This window comes from Equus przewalskii, chromosome 12 (genome assembly GCF_037783145.1).
Source record: "Equus przewalskii isolate Varuska chromosome 12, EquPr2, whole genome shotgun sequence".
NCBI lineage: Eukaryota > Metazoa > Chordata > Mammalia > Perissodactyla > Equidae > Equus > Equus przewalskii.
The window spans coordinates 36,451,192-36,473,184 of NC_091842.1; the positions used below are offsets into that span (position 1 = coordinate 36,451,192).

The 21,993-nt window shown below is 44.5% G+C and overlaps 1 protein-coding gene across 37 annotated transcripts in view; it reads right to left on the reverse strand.

The window, feature by feature from the left end:
- RBFOX1 (RNA binding fox-1 homolog 1) overlaps positions 1-21,993 on the reverse strand; it is a 1,988,870-nt gene that overhangs the window by 344,185 nt on the left and 1,622,692 nt on the right. For 3 of the 37 annotated variants that reach the window (XM_070566861.1, XM_070566848.1, XM_070566833.1), the window contains exon 1: positions 18,430-18,684. The exons of 30 other annotated variants lie outside the window; for them this stretch is intronic. In XM_070566861.1, coding sequence (XP_070422962.1) covers positions 18,430-18,573 — 144 coding nt within the window. In that variant the 5' untranslated portion in view covers positions 18,574-18,684. Of the gene's footprint in view, positions 1-18,429; positions 18,877-21,993 lie in introns of those variants that run through there. 4 more of the 37 variants (XM_070566840.1, XM_070566849.1, XM_070566852.1 and 1 more) reach the window with 3 other exon arrangements.

Sequence of the window (21,993 nt, forward strand, 5' to 3'; positions counted from 1 at the left end):
GTTACATTACAAACAAGAAAATGGACAAATGAGTTGGCCAAGAAAACATAGCTAGTAAATGACAGAGCCGTTCCTTGATTGGGGGCTGCAGAGCCCAGGTTGCTAACTCCTATGAGAAGTCCTTGTTTAGCAGGTGACAATCATTAACATACTCTGAGAGATGCTGGCCAGGAGTAAATTCAAGACGAGTGGCCTCCTTATCTCCTTTACGCTCAACCCCTAACTCAGTTTCAACTACTGCCATGAGAGATGAAGGAAGACAAAACGAAGTGGTAACGACAGCTGGAGGAGACTTCAAGGTTGAGAGAAGGGCTGGCCTCCGCCCTCCACCCCGCTGAGTCAGCAGGAAGTGGGGAAATACTTCCCCAGCAAGAGGAGGTCCAAGTCTCCTTGAAATGGGCTGGTCACATGGGAACACCAGGAAAGAGTAAAAATGGGAGCCGCAAAAAGAGGAGGCTGGTGACCCAGGAGAAGGACCGGTAAGAGATCATCCTGTGAGCTTTCTTTGTGATCCTGAAGTACCACCTCAACCTTCAGGGCTCTCTTGTCCTTGGCTTCTTCTTATATTAATGCCTCTTCTGGGGGTGAAGTGGTGGTTCTTAACTCTTATTTTTGTTGCATGCCACACTGAGAATTTTGCCCTTATCCGAAAACACGGCATATAACTCACAAAATTTTCCATATCATTGCAGGGAGTTGACGGCCCTTCTGAAATCCACCTGTGGACCCATAAGGGGACTCTGAATCTCCATCAGATTTTAAAGTGTATAGTTAATATGTGCTGTGTTTTTTTTTTTTTTTTTATAAAGAAAAGGGATGAAAAGAGTCAGAATCCCTTGATTCAGGCTCCCAGGCACAGTTCTGATGACTGTTCCCAGATGGAATCACCCTGACGTGCTCACCGGCACGTGACTTTGAGGACGGGTACCTGCCACTCAAAGGAATCTTGCCACAGCTTGGCAGGTGTGAGTTTTACAAGAAGGCAAGAAGGTCAAATAATTTGCGGACGTGCTAAGACATTCCATGTTGTCAAACAAGCCAGACACTAAGAAATCCAAATGCATCATTAGCCCTCTTAACCAATAATGAGCAATCCAAAGATAGGGCCTTCCTTTTCTGTGCTGAAGCTTTCCCCTCCAGCTTCCAGCAAGAGAACACACTATCAAACCAATGAGCGAGTGTTAGCCACGGTAGGACACCCATCAAACCCCATGCTGGCGGAGAATGGAGGTAGGAAATCTATACTTGTGTTTTCACAGACCCCGCAGTCTGGTCTTGCAGACGAGACAGAGATAGGAGAGACCCAGAGTGGGGCTGTGCCAGGCTGTGCAGCTGAGCATCTGAGACCACGAGCCAAGGGGCTGACCACCGCGAATGGTTTCTCCACGATGTCATGGGCAGGCAGCTGGTAGCAACAGAGAGCCTCTGACAGCTGGGCTTTTCAACTTCCCAGATTAGCAGTGTCCTTCTGGGACACTCTGAGGACATCAAAAGAGGAACCACCCTGAGTGACCTCATTTCCTTTCTGATCCTTACATTACAATCTATTTTTAAATATTTTTCAGCAAACCATATATACCATTTACTATTTGCCAGACACCTTCTAACTCCTTTATGTATTAACACATTTAATCTTCATAACAACTATAAGTCCTGCAATAATCCTTGTGTTACTGATAGGGAACCTGATTCACAGAGAGGTTAAGTAACTTGCCCAAGATCACACAGCTTGTGAGTGGTGACTCTGGTTCCAGAGTTAGGTTTGTATTCCACTGCTACACTCCCTCCAGGAGAGACATATTTTTAAAAAGTATTTTTTTCCTGGTCTCTAATCAACTAATAAAAATCAAACTTGTATTTTTTATTATAATAACAATGTAGTATGTCAGCTAAGAACTCAGATTCTGGAAACCGCTAAGCTTAGGTTCAGATCTGACTTCGACAATTCCTGGCTCTGTTGCTCTGGGCAAGTTACTTAACCTCTCTGAATACAATTCATTCTCTTATAAATTCGGGGGCAATAATACTTTCCTTATAGGGTTGTTGTGGAGAACACTCTAAATAATGTAGCAATGCATTTGAAACATGCCTCGGGCTTGAGTCCACTTTTATGCAGGTGAGCTTTATTCATGGTGGTTATATTGTAGCATGACCATCTCGATTTACACGAATGCTGGGCGTTTAAGTGACTACTTACTTACCACTGGTTGACCCCAAACATTCCAATTTCATGAATCAATAAATCCCCATATTTGCTTAAGCTAGTTTGAGTCAGTTTTCTTTCTCTTGCAACTAATAGATTCCAGATGAATTCAATAGCGTGATAAGAATGGCAGATACACACACACACACAGATGCACAAAAGGAAGTCATAGGAAATACCTTTTGCTTATTTTTTTAACAGATGCTTTTATAGAACTTTCTAAGTGCCAACACCATTCTAAGTACTTCAAAGGCACTAACTCATTGAGTCTTTTAACAATGTCTTTGGTACGGGTACTCGTAATAGCCCCATTCTACAGATGAGAAAGCGTAACTCAGAAAGTTGACATCATTCGTGGCTAGTGAAGTGAAAAGGCTGGTAGCCAGAGACACGCCTGTCTGATTAGAAATCCTATTTCCTTTCCTCTGCATGCTTTGCATTACCAAGGATGTTGATGCATTTGCTAAGTAAGGAATCTTGGAAATCTACTAAGGGGTTGGCACCGACACTTAGGTGCCCATATCACAAACCTTGCCTCTAGGCTGAGACCCCTTCTATGTGAGTCCTAGGAAAAACTGAGTGGGTGGCAGACAAGAATTCCAAAATATCCTTCCAGAGAAATCCCACTGCTACAGAGCCAGGACAACACAGATTGCACAATCTCGCAACTATATTCAGATCCAGACAGAGAAACACTGACCTGAAATCAACCCACCGCAGTCCTCTTCTTTTTAAGTACCGTTTGGCAGAGAGAGCTATTGGTCCCTTCGACAAATGCTTATAAACTTATTGGGCGGGTTGGTTCTTAGGTGCTCGTTTTTCTGCACACCCACCTCTCGCAGAGCTGAACTCAACAAGTCAGCATTCCATAAAATATTGACTGTGTTCGTTTGCATCTCCCGCAACAATACTGAATACAGCTCAGCAAGAAAATTCACAGATTCCGGAGTGGCCATTTGTTTGGGGATTACCACCCAGACCTCACTTCCTTGGAGACTCTGTAGCTGGCCTCAAAGATGAATGCTCCTTTTAGGACCAAAATAGAACAAAGGGACAAAAGGGAACTGAAGGATTTAAAATTAGGATAAAAAAAGAAAAAAGAAAAACCAAAAAATCTTGGCACTGGAGTGGCCTTCCTTAACTGCTTAAAACTTACCAATGATGCCCAACTTTTAGTGTGGTTTATCCCCATATGTTCCCACACTCCCACTGGGACCTAACATTTGCAGGCGCTATTTATCATTCTGGCTAGTGGTGTGCTCGTCTGCCTACCTCGCTAAGCAGCCCTCGTTGTTATTTTTATAATTACTGGGAGTCTTTTTCATGTTGCACTCTGCCAGAACTCCGGCTCACCACACACCTGTTATATTCGGAACACATGGAGAGATGAGGGTGGGTCTGGCAGTGGAGGAAAGAGGAAGATGGCCTTCCTGCCCGCTATGAAAAGCAAAACTGAGAATAAAGAAGCAGACCAGAAGCCACTGAGAATCTTTTTTTTTTTTTTTTTTTTTAAAGGCTGCATTCTGCACCAATTTGTTGTTTAACAAACACCCTCTACGTTCATGGGAGAGTTTGTTCATTAGGACAAATGCTGTACTATTTGTTTTTACCAATCTTAATTCATTTAGTCATCATAATGACCGCCAACAAATATCAGCATTCTCATTTTACAGTTGAGAAAACTGAAACAAAGAAAGGTGAAGTAACTTGCCAACAGGATGGCAAGTGGCAGATGTGAACCAAACCTAAAGTCGGGTACTCATGTGTGGAACTACTCTGCCACGCTGCATTCTAAGCAGCATCACTGTCATCACCAGAGACCATCATCACTAGCTCCACTGCCACCACATCTCCGCCACCATCGCCACCACCACTGCTATCACCAGCACCTCCATCACCAGCACCAACACCTCCATCACCACCAGCACCTCCACCTTCACCACCAATGCAACCATAATCATCACCACCACCAGCACCACCACTTCCACCATCAGTACCAGCACCAGTACCACCACCACCATCAGTACCAGCATCAGCACCTCCACCTTCACCACCAACACAACCATCATCATCACCACCAGCACCAGCACCATCAGTACCAGCACCAGCATCACAACTGCCATCAGTGCCAGCACCAGTACCACCAACACCATCAGTACCAGCATCAGCACCTCCACTTTCACCACCAATACAACCATCATTATCACCACCACCACCACCACCGTCAGTACCAGCACCAGCACCTCCACCACCACTACCAAGAGTAAAAGCATTAATTGGCTCCTTCCACTTGCGAGGGGTGCGCTGGGTACTATATAAACAATCCCATGCCATGCTCATAACAACCTTATGTTGTGGATCCTGCTATTACCTCTACTTCACAAATGAGAAACTAAGCTTCAGAGAGTTAAGAGACATGTGCATGTAGCAGATCAGAGGTCCATAAAATTTGCAATGTTTCTAAGATACAGTACCAGGTTTGCCTGACACCAACGAGAATGCACTTAACTCTTGTGCTCCCTTGACCGGAGGCAGGTGTGAAGGCATTGCCCACCGGACATTTCATAAAACTGGCCCTGCACTTCTCACTCACCGTGATAGAAGTCTGTTGCTAAGGTGGGAGAGATTGCCCCACCGAGCTGGGGTATAACTTTGTTTGTGGTAACTCTGTGACCAAACGGCGTGCCAGACCAACGACTGGCATTCTGAGCTCTTGGCCAAGTGACACCCAGGGAGCTTTGGCCTGAGATATACTGAGACCGGCCTGTCATTCTCTTCGGTGAAGCCCCATATACCATAGGTCAGTGCCTCCTGAGACGCTCCCATCCTCACCAAAGCCGTCAGGTGCCCCCTCCAGCGTGCTGCCTTTGTCCTCCTTTGGCTGAACACCAGCTTTGGTGGATGGAGAGGGGGTCACAAAGAATATCAGGCTTGTTTTTCAAAACTTTCACTGGTGTCCATCTCTTCTGTCAACTGCCAGGCCAAGCGACCAGCAACATGCACCTGAATTATTGCCATGGCCTCCTATCTGAGCTCCTGATTTTGATCTTGTCCCCCTCTAATCTATTCTCCACAGAACAGCCAAACTGGTCTTTTAAAGGCTTAATGCTGTCATTTTTGCCCCCTGCTTAAAGCCCCTCAGGGTTATTTTTTTCCATTTTTATTCCTCTTGGAATAAAATCCACCCCTCGTATCAGTGCTTCCAAACCTCTGTGGTTTCTGGCCCCTGTCTGCCTCCTTTCCTGCCTCACACTGCACACCAGGCTCTCTAGCCTTTTCTCAGTCCCCAGAGATCACCCTGGTGTGGGGCAGCCATTACACGTACTCTCTGCCTCAGTATGAATGGTCTTCCCCACCACAATCCCCACCTCTCTGCCCACCTCCTACTTCACCTCAGCTTCAATGTCGCTTCCTCAGAAAGAGCTTCCTTCTCCCCTGAATGCAACCCCTACCATTTTCTGTGGACCCCTCTTCTTTTCTTGCAGAGCGCCTATCACAGCTTGCAACATAGATTTATGCTGTGATCACCGCTTATTACCTGCCTCCCCCACAAACTTCTAAGCTCCATGAAAGAAAATGAAGTTGGTTTCCTTGTCTAGGTATCCTCAGTGACGAACCCAACTTCTGAGGCAGAGCAGAGGCTAAATAAATATTTGTTGAACGAATGAGGGAGTGAATTAATTATTAACCAATTACTTAAGTGAGGGGATGAGGTCTGATTTAATCATCATGGATGTCACATACTTTGCTGTGGACGACTCGATGAGTCTTTCCTGAATAGATCAGGAAGTATGAGGAACATTCTACAACTGGCTCAAAACAGCATTTCTCTTCTCTGATAGTATCAGATAAACTCTCAAAGGTCTGTCTCATGTGTGAGCTGACAATGTCTTATGTAATATGTAATTGCTGGCTTGAATTAAAGACATCATTATTTTGGAGACTTGCTCTTTTTCTGATATAAAAAGTGAAGGATTCATCCCTCATATTAACACATCATCTTCTTGGCATACTACATGATTAGGGAGGAAATGTGATTTTATTTTTTGGGGAAATTGATATTTTTCACAAAGCCAAGAAGAGCTATCAAAACCAAGGGATGTTTATTTGGGTGACTCACCAGCTTTGCCCAAATCCCAAGTGCTAATTGCATAATGGGGCTTTACAAAATGGCATAATATGGGTTCGGCTGGTTTCTCTGTTTTCGGTTTGAAAAATAGATTGTTTAATAACCCATCAAAGCTACATGTAAACCAAGTAAACAATAGAGCAGATGTTGACTGCTGTCTTGTGCCTCGTAGACATAATTAAAGACAATGAGACACTCTCGGATTCATAGAACAGAGGACAAATGCAAACACAGAAATCAGTACAATATAAATGTAAACCGCATTTGCTGGACACCTGCTTTCTTAGTCGAAAATGCTGTATCATATTTCCTGTGATGACAAATTTTTATAACGTTCTTTATTTACTGATATAAATAGGTACATTCTGTCTTTCACTTTTCAGGAAGACAAGACTGTAAAAGGCAGTCTTCTCATGTGAGTATTTGTTTCAATTCTGTGACTGCTGACATTTTTAATTTTCTCATGAGCATAAATGTTAATAAGAACCAGTTAGCCAAAACTTTCTCATTTAGAGAAGAAATTCAAGCCCTGGTTTGGGTGGGGGTCAGCTGGGGCTTTATTCATTTGTCTCCCCATGCATTTGTTTGTGCGCTATTTAGGAATTCTACTAAATTGACATGTTTATTTCCTAAAAGCCTTACACATCTTTTTTGAAGTCAGGCACATTTCCTAAAGTCAAGATTTCACCTTACACGAAAATAACCCTGCTGGATAAAATATTTAAAGTATCATTCTAATTTTCTAAATATTCTTTTTTTTCCCCTCAAACTCCTACTCAGATTTCTTTTAGTTTTTTGTTCTCAGTTCTATTGGGGAAGAAATATAACCACACACAAAATGAAGTGCATGATATAATCAAGAGAACACAAGTGCCATCCAAAAAAACCCAGGGCTTTTCTCTGCCGATGTCTTGAAAGAGGAATTGAGGGTTCCCAATACACCATTTGATTATGCCATTTTTTCCCTTCCAATTAGGAAAAGCAAAGCTGAGGTTAAAATCAGCTTTCGATGGCTTACTAGACAGGAGAAAGTTTCCTAGATCTAGAATTCTCAATTTAGAAAATAAATATCCTCACTCACTTTCAAAACAAAGCAGAATTCTTCTTCCGTGAATAATTGAAAAATTTTTTTGAAAGCTTCAAAAATCCTATTGTTTAAAGAGCACGTGATGATCCTATTGACTTACAGGGAACGGTGATGCTGCTTACAGTAGACTCGCCATCTCTCCTGTCTGTTGTTCTTGATGATACAGAAGGAAGGGGGATTCTAATTTGATCTGCATCTCTTTATGCTAATAAAATGGTGTCAGCCCATTTCCACAGACAGCACCATAAAGCATAAACACCAAATGGGAAACAAATAGGGCCGTGATGCCACCGTGAAGCAAACCAATCAAGCCTGAAATACCTAAGACAGATCGCATCCCCTCCTTCATTCATTCTTTATAGAAAGGCAATGAAAACGTCCCCAGGTGAATCTGATTATACACACAACCCACACACACACACACACACGCACATGCACACCCACATGCACGCACGCACACACGATCTCAGAAGCTCAGGAAGGTTGTAAAGCACTAAATTCTTTTGATTTATGAAGCAGCCTGCGCTGCATTGAACGAAACAGCATGGCAAGCCAGGATCCTGCTCCCAGAAATTCCTTTATTAACACGACCAGGCCCCGCAAGTGAACAAAAGCAGTGGTGCCGGGTATATAAATCATTAATACGGGGCCGGGCAGTGACTGCATTTCCTGTGTTCGTTGGAGAGCTCCTCGGCACAACGGGGATTTGGGGGTTGGAACTGGCTGCGGAGAAATGCACTCCATCATTTGGAGCGGACGATTTCCATCAGCCTCGCTCTCCTTCTCTCCTCTCGCCCTCCCCAAGTCCGACAGCCTCACTGTGTGTTGTAATTTATCCAACAACAACCATAATGTCTTAAAAATAAAGTCTCAAAAAGCCGCAAAGTTCAAAGATCTCCTGACGTTCCCTTTTGGACAAGTTTTTGCCTTTAAGAGAAAAGAGACGCGAAGACTCAGTTAAATGGAGCTGTTTTTCCATATCGATGGCCTAGCAGAGGCCTGGGTGAATCACGCAGAACCAGAGGCCTGAGCGGCCAGGTGGAGGCCAACCGGAGAATGGAGAATGACCTGGCTAAGCGTGGGTTCTGGGGTGAAACAGCCTAGTTTTCAATATCAGCTCTTCCACCTACCCACCTCACATCTGCAACTAAAAAACAAAGCAGTTCTTATCAACTCTCTGGAGGCCTTTTGTGGGGGGACTAAACGAGGTAATCCACAGAAAAGCGCTTAGTAGTGTGCTTGTCACCTAGCACTCCATAAAAGTTATTGATTATTTCATTATTTTAATTATTTTGTTATGATCATCATCACTGTTGAGAACAGCTGGATCCTCCAGTTACCTAAATGATCTTATAAGAGGCATCCCCTCCTGCTTACAGGGAGCCTCACCTTATGAATGGAACCAAAAGGAGACTAAAGAAAAAAGAAAAAGAAGAAAAAGAGAGTTCTCAAGGAGAATCCCGAGTCACACGTTCTAAATGGAGACCCCCAGTGGAAGGTTCCGCCATTGCACCATGAAGAAAAGAATTTCTTGACTTAACCCTTCCTATTTCAACTGCTCACTGCAAACACTTAAAAATAAAAAAAAAAAGGAAGAAAGGAAGCAAGCAGAAAAGAAAATGGCATGGTTTTATACAGATGAATTGCATGGGAGAAACTGTCAGAGAGTTTAAGGAGAGACAATAGATAGATCCAAAGCAAAGTCATTTGCAGGAGGCACTTTTGTGTTTCCAGAGTTTCCAGGAGTGGCCCAGATGAAGAGTGATGTGAAACTAGCAGTCCCACATCTTGTTCTTTGGCTTCAGAATAAAGAGGACAAATGATCAGGCAGCAATGGGACACAGGCTCCCTCTCATAGGACAGATCCGGGGCCTGACAATGCACATGTCAGCGGACAGTCAGTCCATCGTGAAACTGGGGCATCTGCCCAGGCATCAGGGCCAAGTACACAGCAACCACCAAGCCCCAGAAGGGCTCCCCTGGACTCTCCCAGGTGGTCATTGGCACTTTATCAGGCATTCGCCATATTAAAGCTTACGGGAATAAACTTCGACATGTACCCAAGTCCCCCGCATCACACAATAATGACATTCTGAATAGAAAGAAATGAAGCCCCTGCAGTGTGATTCTGTCAGCTTTTGAAAGTAAATAACTTTGCTACTGACAAGAGCAAGACAATTTTTATTTTCCCTCCTCCTGTCACAGAGCATTAATTGAGCTGTGCAGCCACATTACAATCCAACACCACCAACAGGCCTGATAGTTGACAGGAGGAGGGAGCATGGACCCAGAACAGGTAGGAGGCTCCAAGGAACCTGCAAACAGACCCCCGAATTCCTTGTGTCTGTGTCCTTGGCAGGTGATGGGGGCCATATATCACACTGATTTGGGAGAAACGGAAAAGAAAAATTTATATTCAGCTTCAATAAACAGATGCTGCTTTTCCTTAACATAATCATTCATTCGTTTATTCTTTCATTTCTTTAACAAATGTCTTACTGTGTCCCAGGCACTGTGCTAAGTCTTTTCATCTGTATCACATTTAATCTTACAAAGAACAGTATGAAATGGTTATTCTTATCCCTATTTTTCTGAAGAAGCAATTAGAGCCCCAAATCAAATAAAAGCAACTTGCTCAATCCAGTTGGATGAGCTAACTGAATATAGGGTTGGGATTAAGCCTTCTGCTCATGACTTCTGTCCTATATACAACGCCAGAGATACCAATTTTTTTAAACTATGTTTTGGGGGCACCTGATACCAAGTGGTTCTAATGTGATGCAGGTTTCTCAGCCGAATTTCATAAGATCCTTGAGATGGAGAGTTAGATAATGCAAAATGTGGACCTCACCATTCATTCTGTTTCTGGATGCCAATAGTGCTCACTGTTAAGGAGAGACTCATCCGGGAGGACATCTCTCAGCTCTCACCATTGCATGAGAGCAGAGCTCGCCCCATGCCTGGATTCAGGCAGAGAAACAGAAAGCAGAACTAGCGAAGAGAAGAGAGGGGATATGTGCTGTTGTTTCTGATAAGGGGAATCTAGTCCTCAAGGTGAATCCTGGGCAAACATCAAATGCCAAAACAGAAAAGGCTCATTAAGACTAAACCTTTTGTGCATGTACTCATCAGTACTGGGAAATCTGAGGCACGCAAATCCTATAGCTGCTTCTACTTTGTTCCACAGCTGCAAAGGAAAAAAAAAAAGTCATTACAACCCTGGGAACACACACTAACCTGAATGCTTGTCACTCTGGCTCCAATCCCTAATTTTGATTCTGTGGGTGTTTAAACACAACATACAGAAGAGGATCAAAACAGGGTGAGACTGCTCCTCACCTAGAGCCTGGTGGAGTGTTAGAGACCACAGCACCCCCTCCCCAGCCCCATCATCTCACAGCCCTCGCACACAGCAGATGTTAAATATTTGGCTATTTTCCTTTACTGTGTGTTCTGCCCTCGCAGAGGGGAGAAGAGGTGACACAGAGCAGATAACTAGAATCTTACTCTCTGCAAATTGGCTCGGGGAGGAATGAGTGATTCCAGCCCAGACATGTAAGGGGATCCCTAGGAAACCCAATGGACCAAGCCAGTGTTAACCAAAGTGTGGTCCTACATTGATGGTTCACGAGATGGCACATGGATGAACAATGTAATGCACCCTCCATGAGGGCAGGGCCTTTGCTTTGCTTATTGAGAAAATCTAGAAGAGCAGCTGACACCTAATAGGAGTCCAAGAATCATGAGATGAATAAATGAATGAATATGCAAATGAATAAATATTTCAGTGTATACTGGAAAAACGATCACAGCTGTGATTTGGTGGCATTTATTTGTGCATTTATTTTCGGTTTGGGAAAGTCTACTTTTAAGCTCAAAATATAGGTTAATTTTTAAAATATCAAGTACATATCAAATGTGTTGATGAGTGGATTGGTACTAATTAGGAAGGCAAGGATTGAATACCTGAAATTTGAGAAACACTGGACCACATTTATTATTTTCAATGTAATAAGCCTACTGTGGAAGCACCTTGCTGAGATTTTGACAGAAGATACCAACAGGACTCTTGGTGCTCCACAATTAATGTCTTTCTTAGGACTTGCGTCAAAACCCTCTCTCCACCTCTGACCCCCAAACCAGTTTTCACATGTCCCATGGGTTTCTCCATAACTCAGAATGGTTTTCTCTCATTGTTCATGGGACATTCATTTCCCTCCTTTCTCCTTTCCACTCATCTCATTTCAATATGGCCCCAGAGGATAACACAAAGCCTATACTCTATCACGGAAACTAACTCTTGGCACGTGACCCACTTCCACCACGTACCTTCTCCCTATGCCTCTTGGCCTCATACACACTCTTCTGCAGACGAGGTGTAGGCACTTGTCCTTCCCGGTTCCTGGAACACCCTTCTTGACACTTCACATGCCTAATGCTCCCTTATCCTCCAGTCAGGAAAATCATGACCTCCTTTGGGAGACTCTCGCTGACCCACCCATCAGATAAAGCCCAACAACCAGCAACACTCACTTATTCTTATCCCATCACCTGCTTATTCCCTGCACAGCACTCTCCACAATCTGAAAATACCTCTTTGATCTACTTTCTTTTGCATCATCCATTCTTTTACTGGAATGTCAGCTCCATGGTGGCAGAGACCTTTCCTAACTGATTTGCTGCAATATTCTCAATGCACGGAAACAACATTTTGCATGGCCAAGTGAAAGAATGAATAAACGATTGAATGTGGAAACAGTGTTTTGTACAGCCAAATGAGAGAGTGAATAAACGATTGAATGTGGAAACAATGTTTTGCACGGCCAGATGAAAGAATGAATAAGTGATAGAATGTGCCATCATATATATCTGTAAAAAGCAGTGGCAATCACTGCCTCCCTTTGCTTATAAGGTTCTAGAAAGTCCAAATGTACTCATTCATTCATTCATTTCTCAATTTTTTTAATTGAACAACTACTACGTATTACACTTTATTCTAGGCATTGTGGGTCGAGGTAACAAACAGAAGGGAGAAGTCTGTGCCTTCACATCACCTACAGTCTAACAGGTCAGAATGAGCACAGCAAAAGTGCTCTGTAAACTGTCTGCTGCTTAACACATACAAGAAAAGTAAATTAACAAGAGAGCAATCGGACGTGGGTTTCCAGGCAATAGAATGTAGTCATCATTTGCTCTTTTTCAGCCAGAACTCATCAGTCAGGACCACAATAAGCCGGGAAGATCAGAAACAGCAGGGAAATCCCTTTTCCCCAAACCCTTTCAGGAGCCAGAAAGTTCCAACCATGTAAGCTCTTTCTGAACCCTATAACAGGCTCAGGAATTGAATTTGGGGATCCTTCAGAAAGCCCCTTCTTGACAGTTTCCTCCTGCAGGGTCAGCCTGGAGGTTCGCTGCTCATTTCTCCAGCTCACTTCACCAGTCGGCATAGTTGAAGGGCCAGGGCCAGGGCCCTCCTGAGTTATTGTGCCTGAGAGCTGACCCTATTTGACACAGGCCCTCTCAACGGGGCCAGCCGAGGCATGCCACATCACACAGACAGCCACAGGCCAACGATCAGCCTGGCAAAGTTCTCTTGGGCAGCGCCCGGAAATAGGAAACTTTATTGATGAATGGAACTTTCTTTGCTTTTCTTAATTGAATTAAACAGCACCCTGGGACACCTCTCCTCGTCCATTAAAAAGGTCTCTGCAGATGGGGCAATTACGCCCACACTTTGTCAGCTCTGCCTCATTCACAGGATGACATCTCCTGCGCATCACACAGCCCCTTAGGCACAGACGGACCAACCTGATTTTGTTTACAATGCTGCAATTTCTTTCTCTCCCAGAACACTATTATTTGCCTGACAAACTACACTGTTTTTACCCGGCCAATATGAATAAACAAGCATTATGTTTCCTCTTGGGGCAGAGAGCCTGGTTAAATGAATCAGAAAACCCTAAAAAAGATTGTCTACCCTCAGTCCATCAGCTACTGGACAATTACTCAAGGGCCAGCTGTAAGGAAAACAGATGGTGTGTGAGCACTAATAACATGGGCTTTCTCCACTCAGGCAAAGGCAGAAACGGCCGGTTGTATGTTCTGACACGGAAACCGCCACGAAATGGCAGGCAGAGCTGCCGAATGGCACAGGACTGGGTCTATGGACTAAGAGATGCTTACAAATTTCATGAGTGGATGTCGGATTAAATATTCTTAAGGCAGAGGCAACCCAAGGATCTCCACAGTCAATAACCCCCAAAAGATTCCTGAAATGGGAGAGACAGAGGGGTGAACTCCAGCGTACCTGAGATATGGGCCTTATCTGGCTAATAAGAACCCCACAATTCATGCCTTCTCCTCTTAATTGGAAAAAGCAGAGAAACCAGGAAGATTCGTTAATAAACCAATTTATGACATAGGATCTCTCTAGAAAGAGACAGAGGGACCTAGGTTCTATCGGATAGTCACCCAGGCCTGGAAATGTGCTCGTGACAGCCACTTAAATTCCTTAAACAATTCCGACATGAAGATAATCTATCCTAATTCTTTTCTGCGTTATTGACACTATCGACTACCCCCAATCCACAGCATGATCTAATAAATCAACACGGGATTAAGCCAAGAAGAAAGAAGGTGATAAAATGCCATTTGGCCCCCTATAAATCATCAGACTGGGCAGCACAAGGTAAGTAACTGGAATGAGAACTGAAGTTTTTTACGCAGCCATAATTGTGATGGCCTACCTCACGTTTCCCAAATTTATAACCATGGCCGGTGTGTGGGGATGCTTCCCACCACACACACACAGCCTTCGTGTGAGAGCCTGTCTTCCGGGTGACCCCGCACTGAGAACCATTTTCTAATTAAAGACAGAAAGGGTTGATATGCAGGCTTCAGTTCAACTGCTTTCGATCCGAAGATGTCCACAGTGAGCAATGGCTTCATTTACCAGGAATTACCCTTTGTACAAACCACTTCACTATTTAAAACAAACCACATGGATCATCATTAAGTGGGAAAAATTACCAATCTTCGGATATTGACAGTGGCATGGCCCACTCTGGAGGCCCTTTTTCCTCCCCCATCTTTTAATGTGGATTGTAAGCATTTGACTTGTTTTTAAATTTAGGATGATAAAAAGGTTCTGAGGGAGTAGGGTTTGACAGATGAGAAGGTTTCTTAGAACAGGACTGGGAGACTGATGGTTTAGGAACAGGGAAAGCTAAGCTAATATGGTACTTCTCTGGCAGGGAAGTAGAACTCAGTGTGAAACAGCTCTGGGGGAATCTGACACGCAAAGTGCATCAGAAAACAAACCTCGTCTGCTCTGCCCGAAGCCTTGCCCTCCCTTACCATGTGATGGAGGCTCTTGGGCGGGCTTCCTGTGAGTCAGGATGGGGATCAAACATCTCTCGATTTTGTGTTATGGATGTGAGTGTGCTTTCCTATTTTTCTCTCTGTGGAAAACAAAACACAATCTCTTTTGACCTAGCTCACAGCAAACCCCCTAATCTGTAATTGGGATTCAGAATTTTCCCTCAAAGCCAGAATGTTTGAACAGGTAGCCACTTTGGAACTCTGGGCAGGCTCTGCATTGGGGAGATAGGAGTTGAAGCTCACTTGGGACAAGGTGATTCACCGTCGAAGAAGACACTGGATAAAGCCACTGCATTGTGTCAAAAACGGAGGCTGACGCAGGAACTTTGCCTGGACAGCAAGCTGGAAGCCAGCTGGGCCAATGCTCACCTGTCCCCTCCATCTGAGAATGTCCTATCGCCACAAGATATGTGCTAAGTACTAGATACATATGGATGTGCGTATAGACACATGTCCATATATTGATGACACCACTGGATTCAATATCTAGATGCCAAAAGGACGATGCAACGTTATTCCATCCTGCAGTTCCAAACTGTAGTAACATTTCCGATGTTAAAAGAGAGGAGAAAGAGAAAGAAAAAGAAATGGTAACTGTAGCAAGATGTCTATCTAAAGTAGAGTTACTGGGAAATATAAATAAAGGAAACAGAATAAGTCTGACAATTTAAACACTGAAGTCGCCTCTTCTTTGGCCTGAATAAATAAGTTCTTTGTGGCAAAAGGGTTGCATCGTTTTCACTTGGTCATTCGGAGTACACTCGGATGCTGAGGTATCCCAACTGATTTTCATTTTTAGGAGTTGGTTTAGGAACAAATCTGGGAGGGTTGAGAAGGAAAGGTTGGATGTCAGGGATGAGGCAAAGAAAGCAAATGATGAAGTAATTTCCCTTAGACACTAGATGAGAATTAAGCACCATATGAAACTTCATTCCAGGAAAATACCTGTCAGTGAGGACTCGTTAGCCTTTCAACAGAGTTTGTGCCTTTATAAAACAGAACGATGAAGGCTCCAAAATAAGAGAGTTGTGTTTTAATTATTTTCTTATATAATTGGTGATCTGCATGATAAAGAATCCTCAACTATGTTTATGTCTAAATAATAATAAAATGTTTCCAATGAAGGTGTCATTTATCATAAATGTTGCCTAATTCACCATTTGACCAACTAACTCTGAGAGTACCGATTAACCCTCTGATCATCAAAATTAAATAGAGATACAGTAATAGCTACAGATTAATAGCAGATAGAAAATATGGTGGCAATGTTTGGACAGAAAACGTACGCATACATTGTATCGGTAAGCGGTTTGTGGAGATTGAAGTGAACTATTTCACACCCTTAATCAGCCAGTTGTCTGGACTGCTAACTAAAAGCAACGACATGAGAATTCCACACAAACTATCATGACAGCAATGGCTAGGAGAGACCTGAAGGTTTGGCTCCCCCACCCTGATAGGGAGACTGTAGGAAGGATGGGAGGTGTGGCTAGAAAACCTGGTTTGGAACAAGACAGGCAAAAATACATGTCTGTCTGTACTATACTCCAGGCATTTAGTGAAACTCAGAAAAATGCACACATGCACGCACACCCATGCACACACACCGCATTCTGACATTGTATCACAGCATCACCTTATAAATGCTTCCACTGAAAGCATTAGAAACCCTTTCAAGAAGGAAGCATCACTCCAAAGCGCATTTCAAAACCCACCTCCATCTATCTTCATATGGAAACACAATGCTGATTTAGTCACTTCTAAATATTTGTCATGGCTGCCAACATTCCCATTGAGCATCCCCTTTCCAGAGCAGGAGTGTTTTCACTCCTGGAGGAGACTGTCTGGCAGATACTGAGAACCCCTGCCTTGATCCTATTCACTTGTCCTTTTCATGGCAAGAGCAACCTCTCACTCAGAGTCTCTGTCTTCTTTCCTAAGTTGTGTCTAACTGAGCAAACCAATTGAACAATCTAGAAGGAGGAAACATCAATTTATTAAGAAGGGAATAATGCACGGAGAAACTGTGAGAAGATGGACTCCCTATAGCACTCTACTTGTCAGGTAATGCTGTTCAAATGGATTCATAAATAACATGAAAGGATCAGGAGGCAAAGGATCAACTCATATTAATAATTTGATTAAATCCATCTGAGGCTTAGCATCTGTAGAAATGCTCATCAGGAGAGTCCTCTGGTAGGTAATTGGTGTAAAACACACTCACATGCACACATGGGCACTCACAGAAAAGGCACAGAAATGGTAGAAGCAGATGCATCATATAATATGTTACCAGTAGGCTATTGGGAAATGTTTCCTGGCACAATTTACTTAATGAGAAATGGAATCGAATAATATTTAAAAGGATGAACCAATTTGTCCCCCAGATATTAAAACAACAAAAAAGGCTCTTCTCAAAAAGACTTGCAACAGAAAATACGCCTGAGAGAGATTTTCTGGAGGCAACCAACTTGATAACAAATTACCCAAATGTTTGAAACAGAATCTTGACATTTTATGAACACGTATATTCCTGGAACACAGGTTGAAATTGAGGATCTTTGGAGAAGCAGGCCCGCTGAACACTCGTAAGGGAAGTTTAGTCAACCCCAAGCACACACAGTTAACAAATGGTGTTCTTGAAGGGATTCCATCGAAAAACAAATAAAATGACTACAATCACTGTTAACTCTTCACGCAGCAGGAAGATGATCCTGGGAAGGGAGACATCGGCATGACAAAACCCTCCTAATGCTGCCAGTCACATCCACAGCCCCTGTCCAGTGAGAAAGAGCTAGGCTTGTCACCCCACAAGGCGATGCTAAGCTGATTCCCAAGCCCAGGAACCAACTTAAGCTGCCGCTCTTCTAATAAAGAAGGAAAGAGAGACAGACAGAGTCCGAGGGAAATACCCAGAGAAAGACAGAAACACAATGAAAGATTCTAAAATGTACACAGAATGGAATATAAACACAGAATCCCTCAGCAAGACCATTAAAAGGGAGTGGAGGAGGAAAAAAAAAAAAAAAAAAAAAAAAGCTTTTACACATGCCAACAAAGACAGCATCCCAAACCGCTTGCCTTCATCATAGCATCACCAGTGAGTTTGGAGGCAGATTCCAGGGCTGACACTCCAGAAACCCAAAGCCTCCGATCCCAAGCGGACTGAATATAGCACAACCCAGACAAACTTAAGAAAACAAAAATACGGAGCACACACACACATACATATGTTTCCCCCCTCCCTATTAAAGCAGCCGAATTAAAACTCCACGCACCCAAATGCCTCCACAAAGATACAAACTCTTAGCATCAAAGGGGTCTTAGATCGCCACCAGACGCACTGACACGAGAAAAATGCAAGTAAGGAAGATGCAGTTTGCAATTTTTAACTCCCCGTATCCAAGCTCAGAATCAGGTGTTCGAAGTATTTAGAGAAGTGCAAAAAACAGCTCGGCGCGAGGTGTCTGGGCTCCACAGAGAACCAGGGGACCCGTTCCACCCCTCTGGTTCAAACGCACAAGCCCCCTCCCCAAGCCCCTCCGAGATATCAAAGCGCATCGCGGCGAAGCGGGTACCGAGTCCTCGGATCCCCGGGAAGCAGCCACCGAGGGAAGACGCGCGCCTTACCTGCTGTAAGTACATAAAAGTCAAGGCACACGAGAGCTGGGGACACATGCCCACGTTGGGGAGCGCCACGCAGGTGGCCCCCGTCAAAGGATGCTGCATCGTGTCTCTCTGGCGCCCGCCGAGCACGAGTGGGGACGCTCTCATGCAATCACGCCGCTCTTTGCCTGGTCGCTACAATTTTTTTTTTCTTTTTAATTTTGCTGATTATCTAAGTCAAAACCCGGTGGCTGTCTCTCTTCTTCTCTCTCTCTTTCTCTCTCTCCCTCCCCCCTGCCGCACCCCGCGCGTCCCTCCTCCCTCGCTTTCCTTCCCTCTGGGTTTGCTAGATCCAGGCGTTCATCTGCCTCCAACTAAGACACTTGAGAGGGCCGGAAAACTATTTTGTTTCCTTCCTGGCGGTATCGTTTCTCTGGTTTGTTGGGCCTGCTTTCTAATGCCCCTCAAAGTGGAAGGTACCCCCCCTGCTCCACGCCCCCGGGAAGATGATAAGAACCTGCAAAGGCAACTTCTATGAAAGGTATAGGAGGTGGATGCCCTCCTGTAGACGCTGAGTGTGGGGGGGAGGGGGGGTGGTGGATAAAGCTAAGGGCGAGAGAGAGAGGGAGGGGAGAAAAGAGGAGAGAGAGAGAGAAAGAGAGAGAGAGAGAAAGAGAGAGAGAGAGAGAGAGATTTTGACTCACACTGAGGCTCACTCCGTTGGTGCTGATGCTGCGTGCATCCTCATTTGTCAAATGGGTCCAGGGGCAGGGTTGTTGTTTTTTTTTTTTTCTCCCTCCCCTTTGCCTTTTTTTTTTTTTTTAACGACTCACCAAAATTCAAATTGTGTCTGCTAAAAATCTCCGCGGGGCGGGTGAGGAGGCAAGCGAGCGCCCCACATCGCCAGCATCCAGGCGAGCTGGACAATTACTGCGATTGCCCAGCTGGGACCCGGAGTCTTAGATTTTGGTGGCGGCTTGTTTGCCTGACTCGTTGGCAAATAAACACAGAAAAGGGATTCCCCCTCGGAAGAGTGCTGAGACCACGCTAAGGGCTGGGAGCAGGGGGAGCTGAGACTGCGGAAGCCCGAGGCAGGGCGGTTTCTGGGGGCCCCCCACCCCTGGCAGGGCGGCCGGGGCGGCGATGCACCCCCCAGGCATGTGGGGCGCAGCTTTCGCTCCGCGCCTCGCCTTGGCTGGGCAGGCAGCCGCGAGCGCTCCAACCAGCCCCCCAGCCGCTGAATGGGAGAAACCGCCCTGGCTGGCGTGGAATTCAAGCCTGTTGGCCTAACTAAAACGCCAGCCCCCGGTAAATGCAAGGGGGGGCTTCTCCCAGCCTAGCATCCCAGTCCTTTTCAAATTATAAATGTACAGGGTGGGGAAGTCCTTGTCTGATAAGAGATTACTCTGTGGGCTGCATGGGGAAAATTACAATGGTTTATTTATTTTATTCTTCTCTTGCCTGGCCAGTCCTCCTTAGCCAAATTAGCATTCTGTTCCTGCACAGGGGTTTCCCCCCTCCCCTTTATTTTATGAAGTAATAATTATTCATTAGTAGATTTCGTTAGTCTTTATGCAATAAAATAGGATGTGATCTGCAAATCAAAAGGAAATATTAAGACTCTAACATGTCCTTGGTCCCCACAGGAAAAAAAAAGCACATTCTTGGTAGCAGTAAAATCATGATCAGGAATAGTAGCCATATTTTGTGATATAGATTTTGACCTAGTGATTGGATTTTCTTTTTATTTTCAGAGCAAGAGGCTGTCTGAACAGCATCTTTTTTGGTTGTTGGGTTCCCTGTAAGAAAGCTTGCTGGGGGCCTGCCACTGGCCTGCAGGATGGAGCACACCCTGAGAGTGATGGGGGCACCCTCAGGAAGGGGCACTTAGGGCAGGGTTCGGAGACCGGCCACCAGGGACATCCCCTTGACCCCTCAAAGAGGCTCAGCCAAACGACAGCTTCTGAACTGAGCCATCAGCTCGCAAGGCACAACTCACTTTGCAGGCTAATCAAAACGCTTTCTGAAGAAAAGGAAATTAATTATTCCACAGCTCCATTTTTTTTTGTTGTTGTTCTGTTTTGAAACGCCATCAATAACTATAAAGTCTTCACTATGCCAAACATTAGGCCCCGATCAGGCTGTTTCTTTCTACTCATCTTACAAAACCAGCCCCCGCGACACCCTGGGACTCACGTATCCCATCAATTTAGAGGGAACACAGTAGCAAGTTTAACCCTAAGCAGAAGTTGATGTAGGAGAAGAGTAGAGCATGGGCTGGTATTTTATGCTGCTTGTTTGGTGAGGGGGTGGCAGTGGTTAGTCTGACAAATCCTTGCTCTATGTTGTTTCACAAATCACTTTCATCAGACAAGGTCTGATTTACAAATAAACTGTTTCTCTCTTTTCTCGCTTTCTGCTTGTCTTTTATTTATTTAGTTATTTCACTTTGCAATTCACAAAATGCACAAGAAAGCCGCTCCGCAAAACATATATGGAATAAAAGGTCAAACATTCTGCCTTTTCCATCCTTCCTCTCTCTCTTCCCATCCATTCCTTTTGCCTCAAGCAATTTGCTGTACTGACAGGGGTTTGTCCTGCTTTCCTTCATTTTTTTTCTTGCTGGCAGTGGGAAAGCCTGCAAATGCCCCAAGAAGAGGACAGAATTTTCCCTTCAGCTCATTTTCATAAGAAACACGATAAATAATACATGGCACTTTAATAAGACCTTATCTGAACGGTTTAATGAAAAACAAATACATTATGTAAGGAGCCAATAACTGCTTTCGGCTGTGCTGAGCCGACACTGGTTTTCCGCTCCATGTTTTCCCCAAAGTTGAAAAGCCTCGGTGGTGATTGGATTCTTGTAGACCCATTTGACAATAACGACTCAGACATCCCCTTTAACTTAGGTCTTCACAGTCAGGCTCATTGGAAGTCTACACAGTGAAACCATGGAATCCAGACCTTCTAAATGCATCTCAAGATTGCCTGGAGCCAGGCTGCATTCTCCGGACAACGAAGTTCAAACGACCCTGCACATGTGCAGACAAACACGATTACACACAGAGCCAAGTACACACCCTGCCAAAACGGCAACCGCATAAAGGCTGGGGTAGGACAGAACTGACAGTGGCTGGTCTCGAACAGTGCATCAGGAACAGAGCATCGGGAGACCCCAAATCACATGGTAATGCCATGTCTACAACCATTGCTCACACAATGACAAAACTCTGCCAGCCTTTTAAGCAGCATCTGGGGATGCTGAATTTGAATTCTATCTCAACAGAGACTGAGAAAGAGCCACCTTGATCCTACGAGCTCCCAAACGATTCTTCTACATCAATAAATGAGAGAAGTGGGGAAAGAAAACACTCTTTGCTTTCTCTATGCAGAATCCCTGGGCACCCAGTATTGCTTAGGTGTGTATATTGCAGGCACATTCAAGGGCCGCCCCCCTGCCTCCCAGCTACAAGGACCCTTCTTTGAATGGTTGTACGTACCCTGTAGGAAGCAGAGAGTGCCGGAAAACCAGCGATGAACAACGCCATCTTCAAACGCTACTTCCCTAGGCAGAAGGCAACTGCT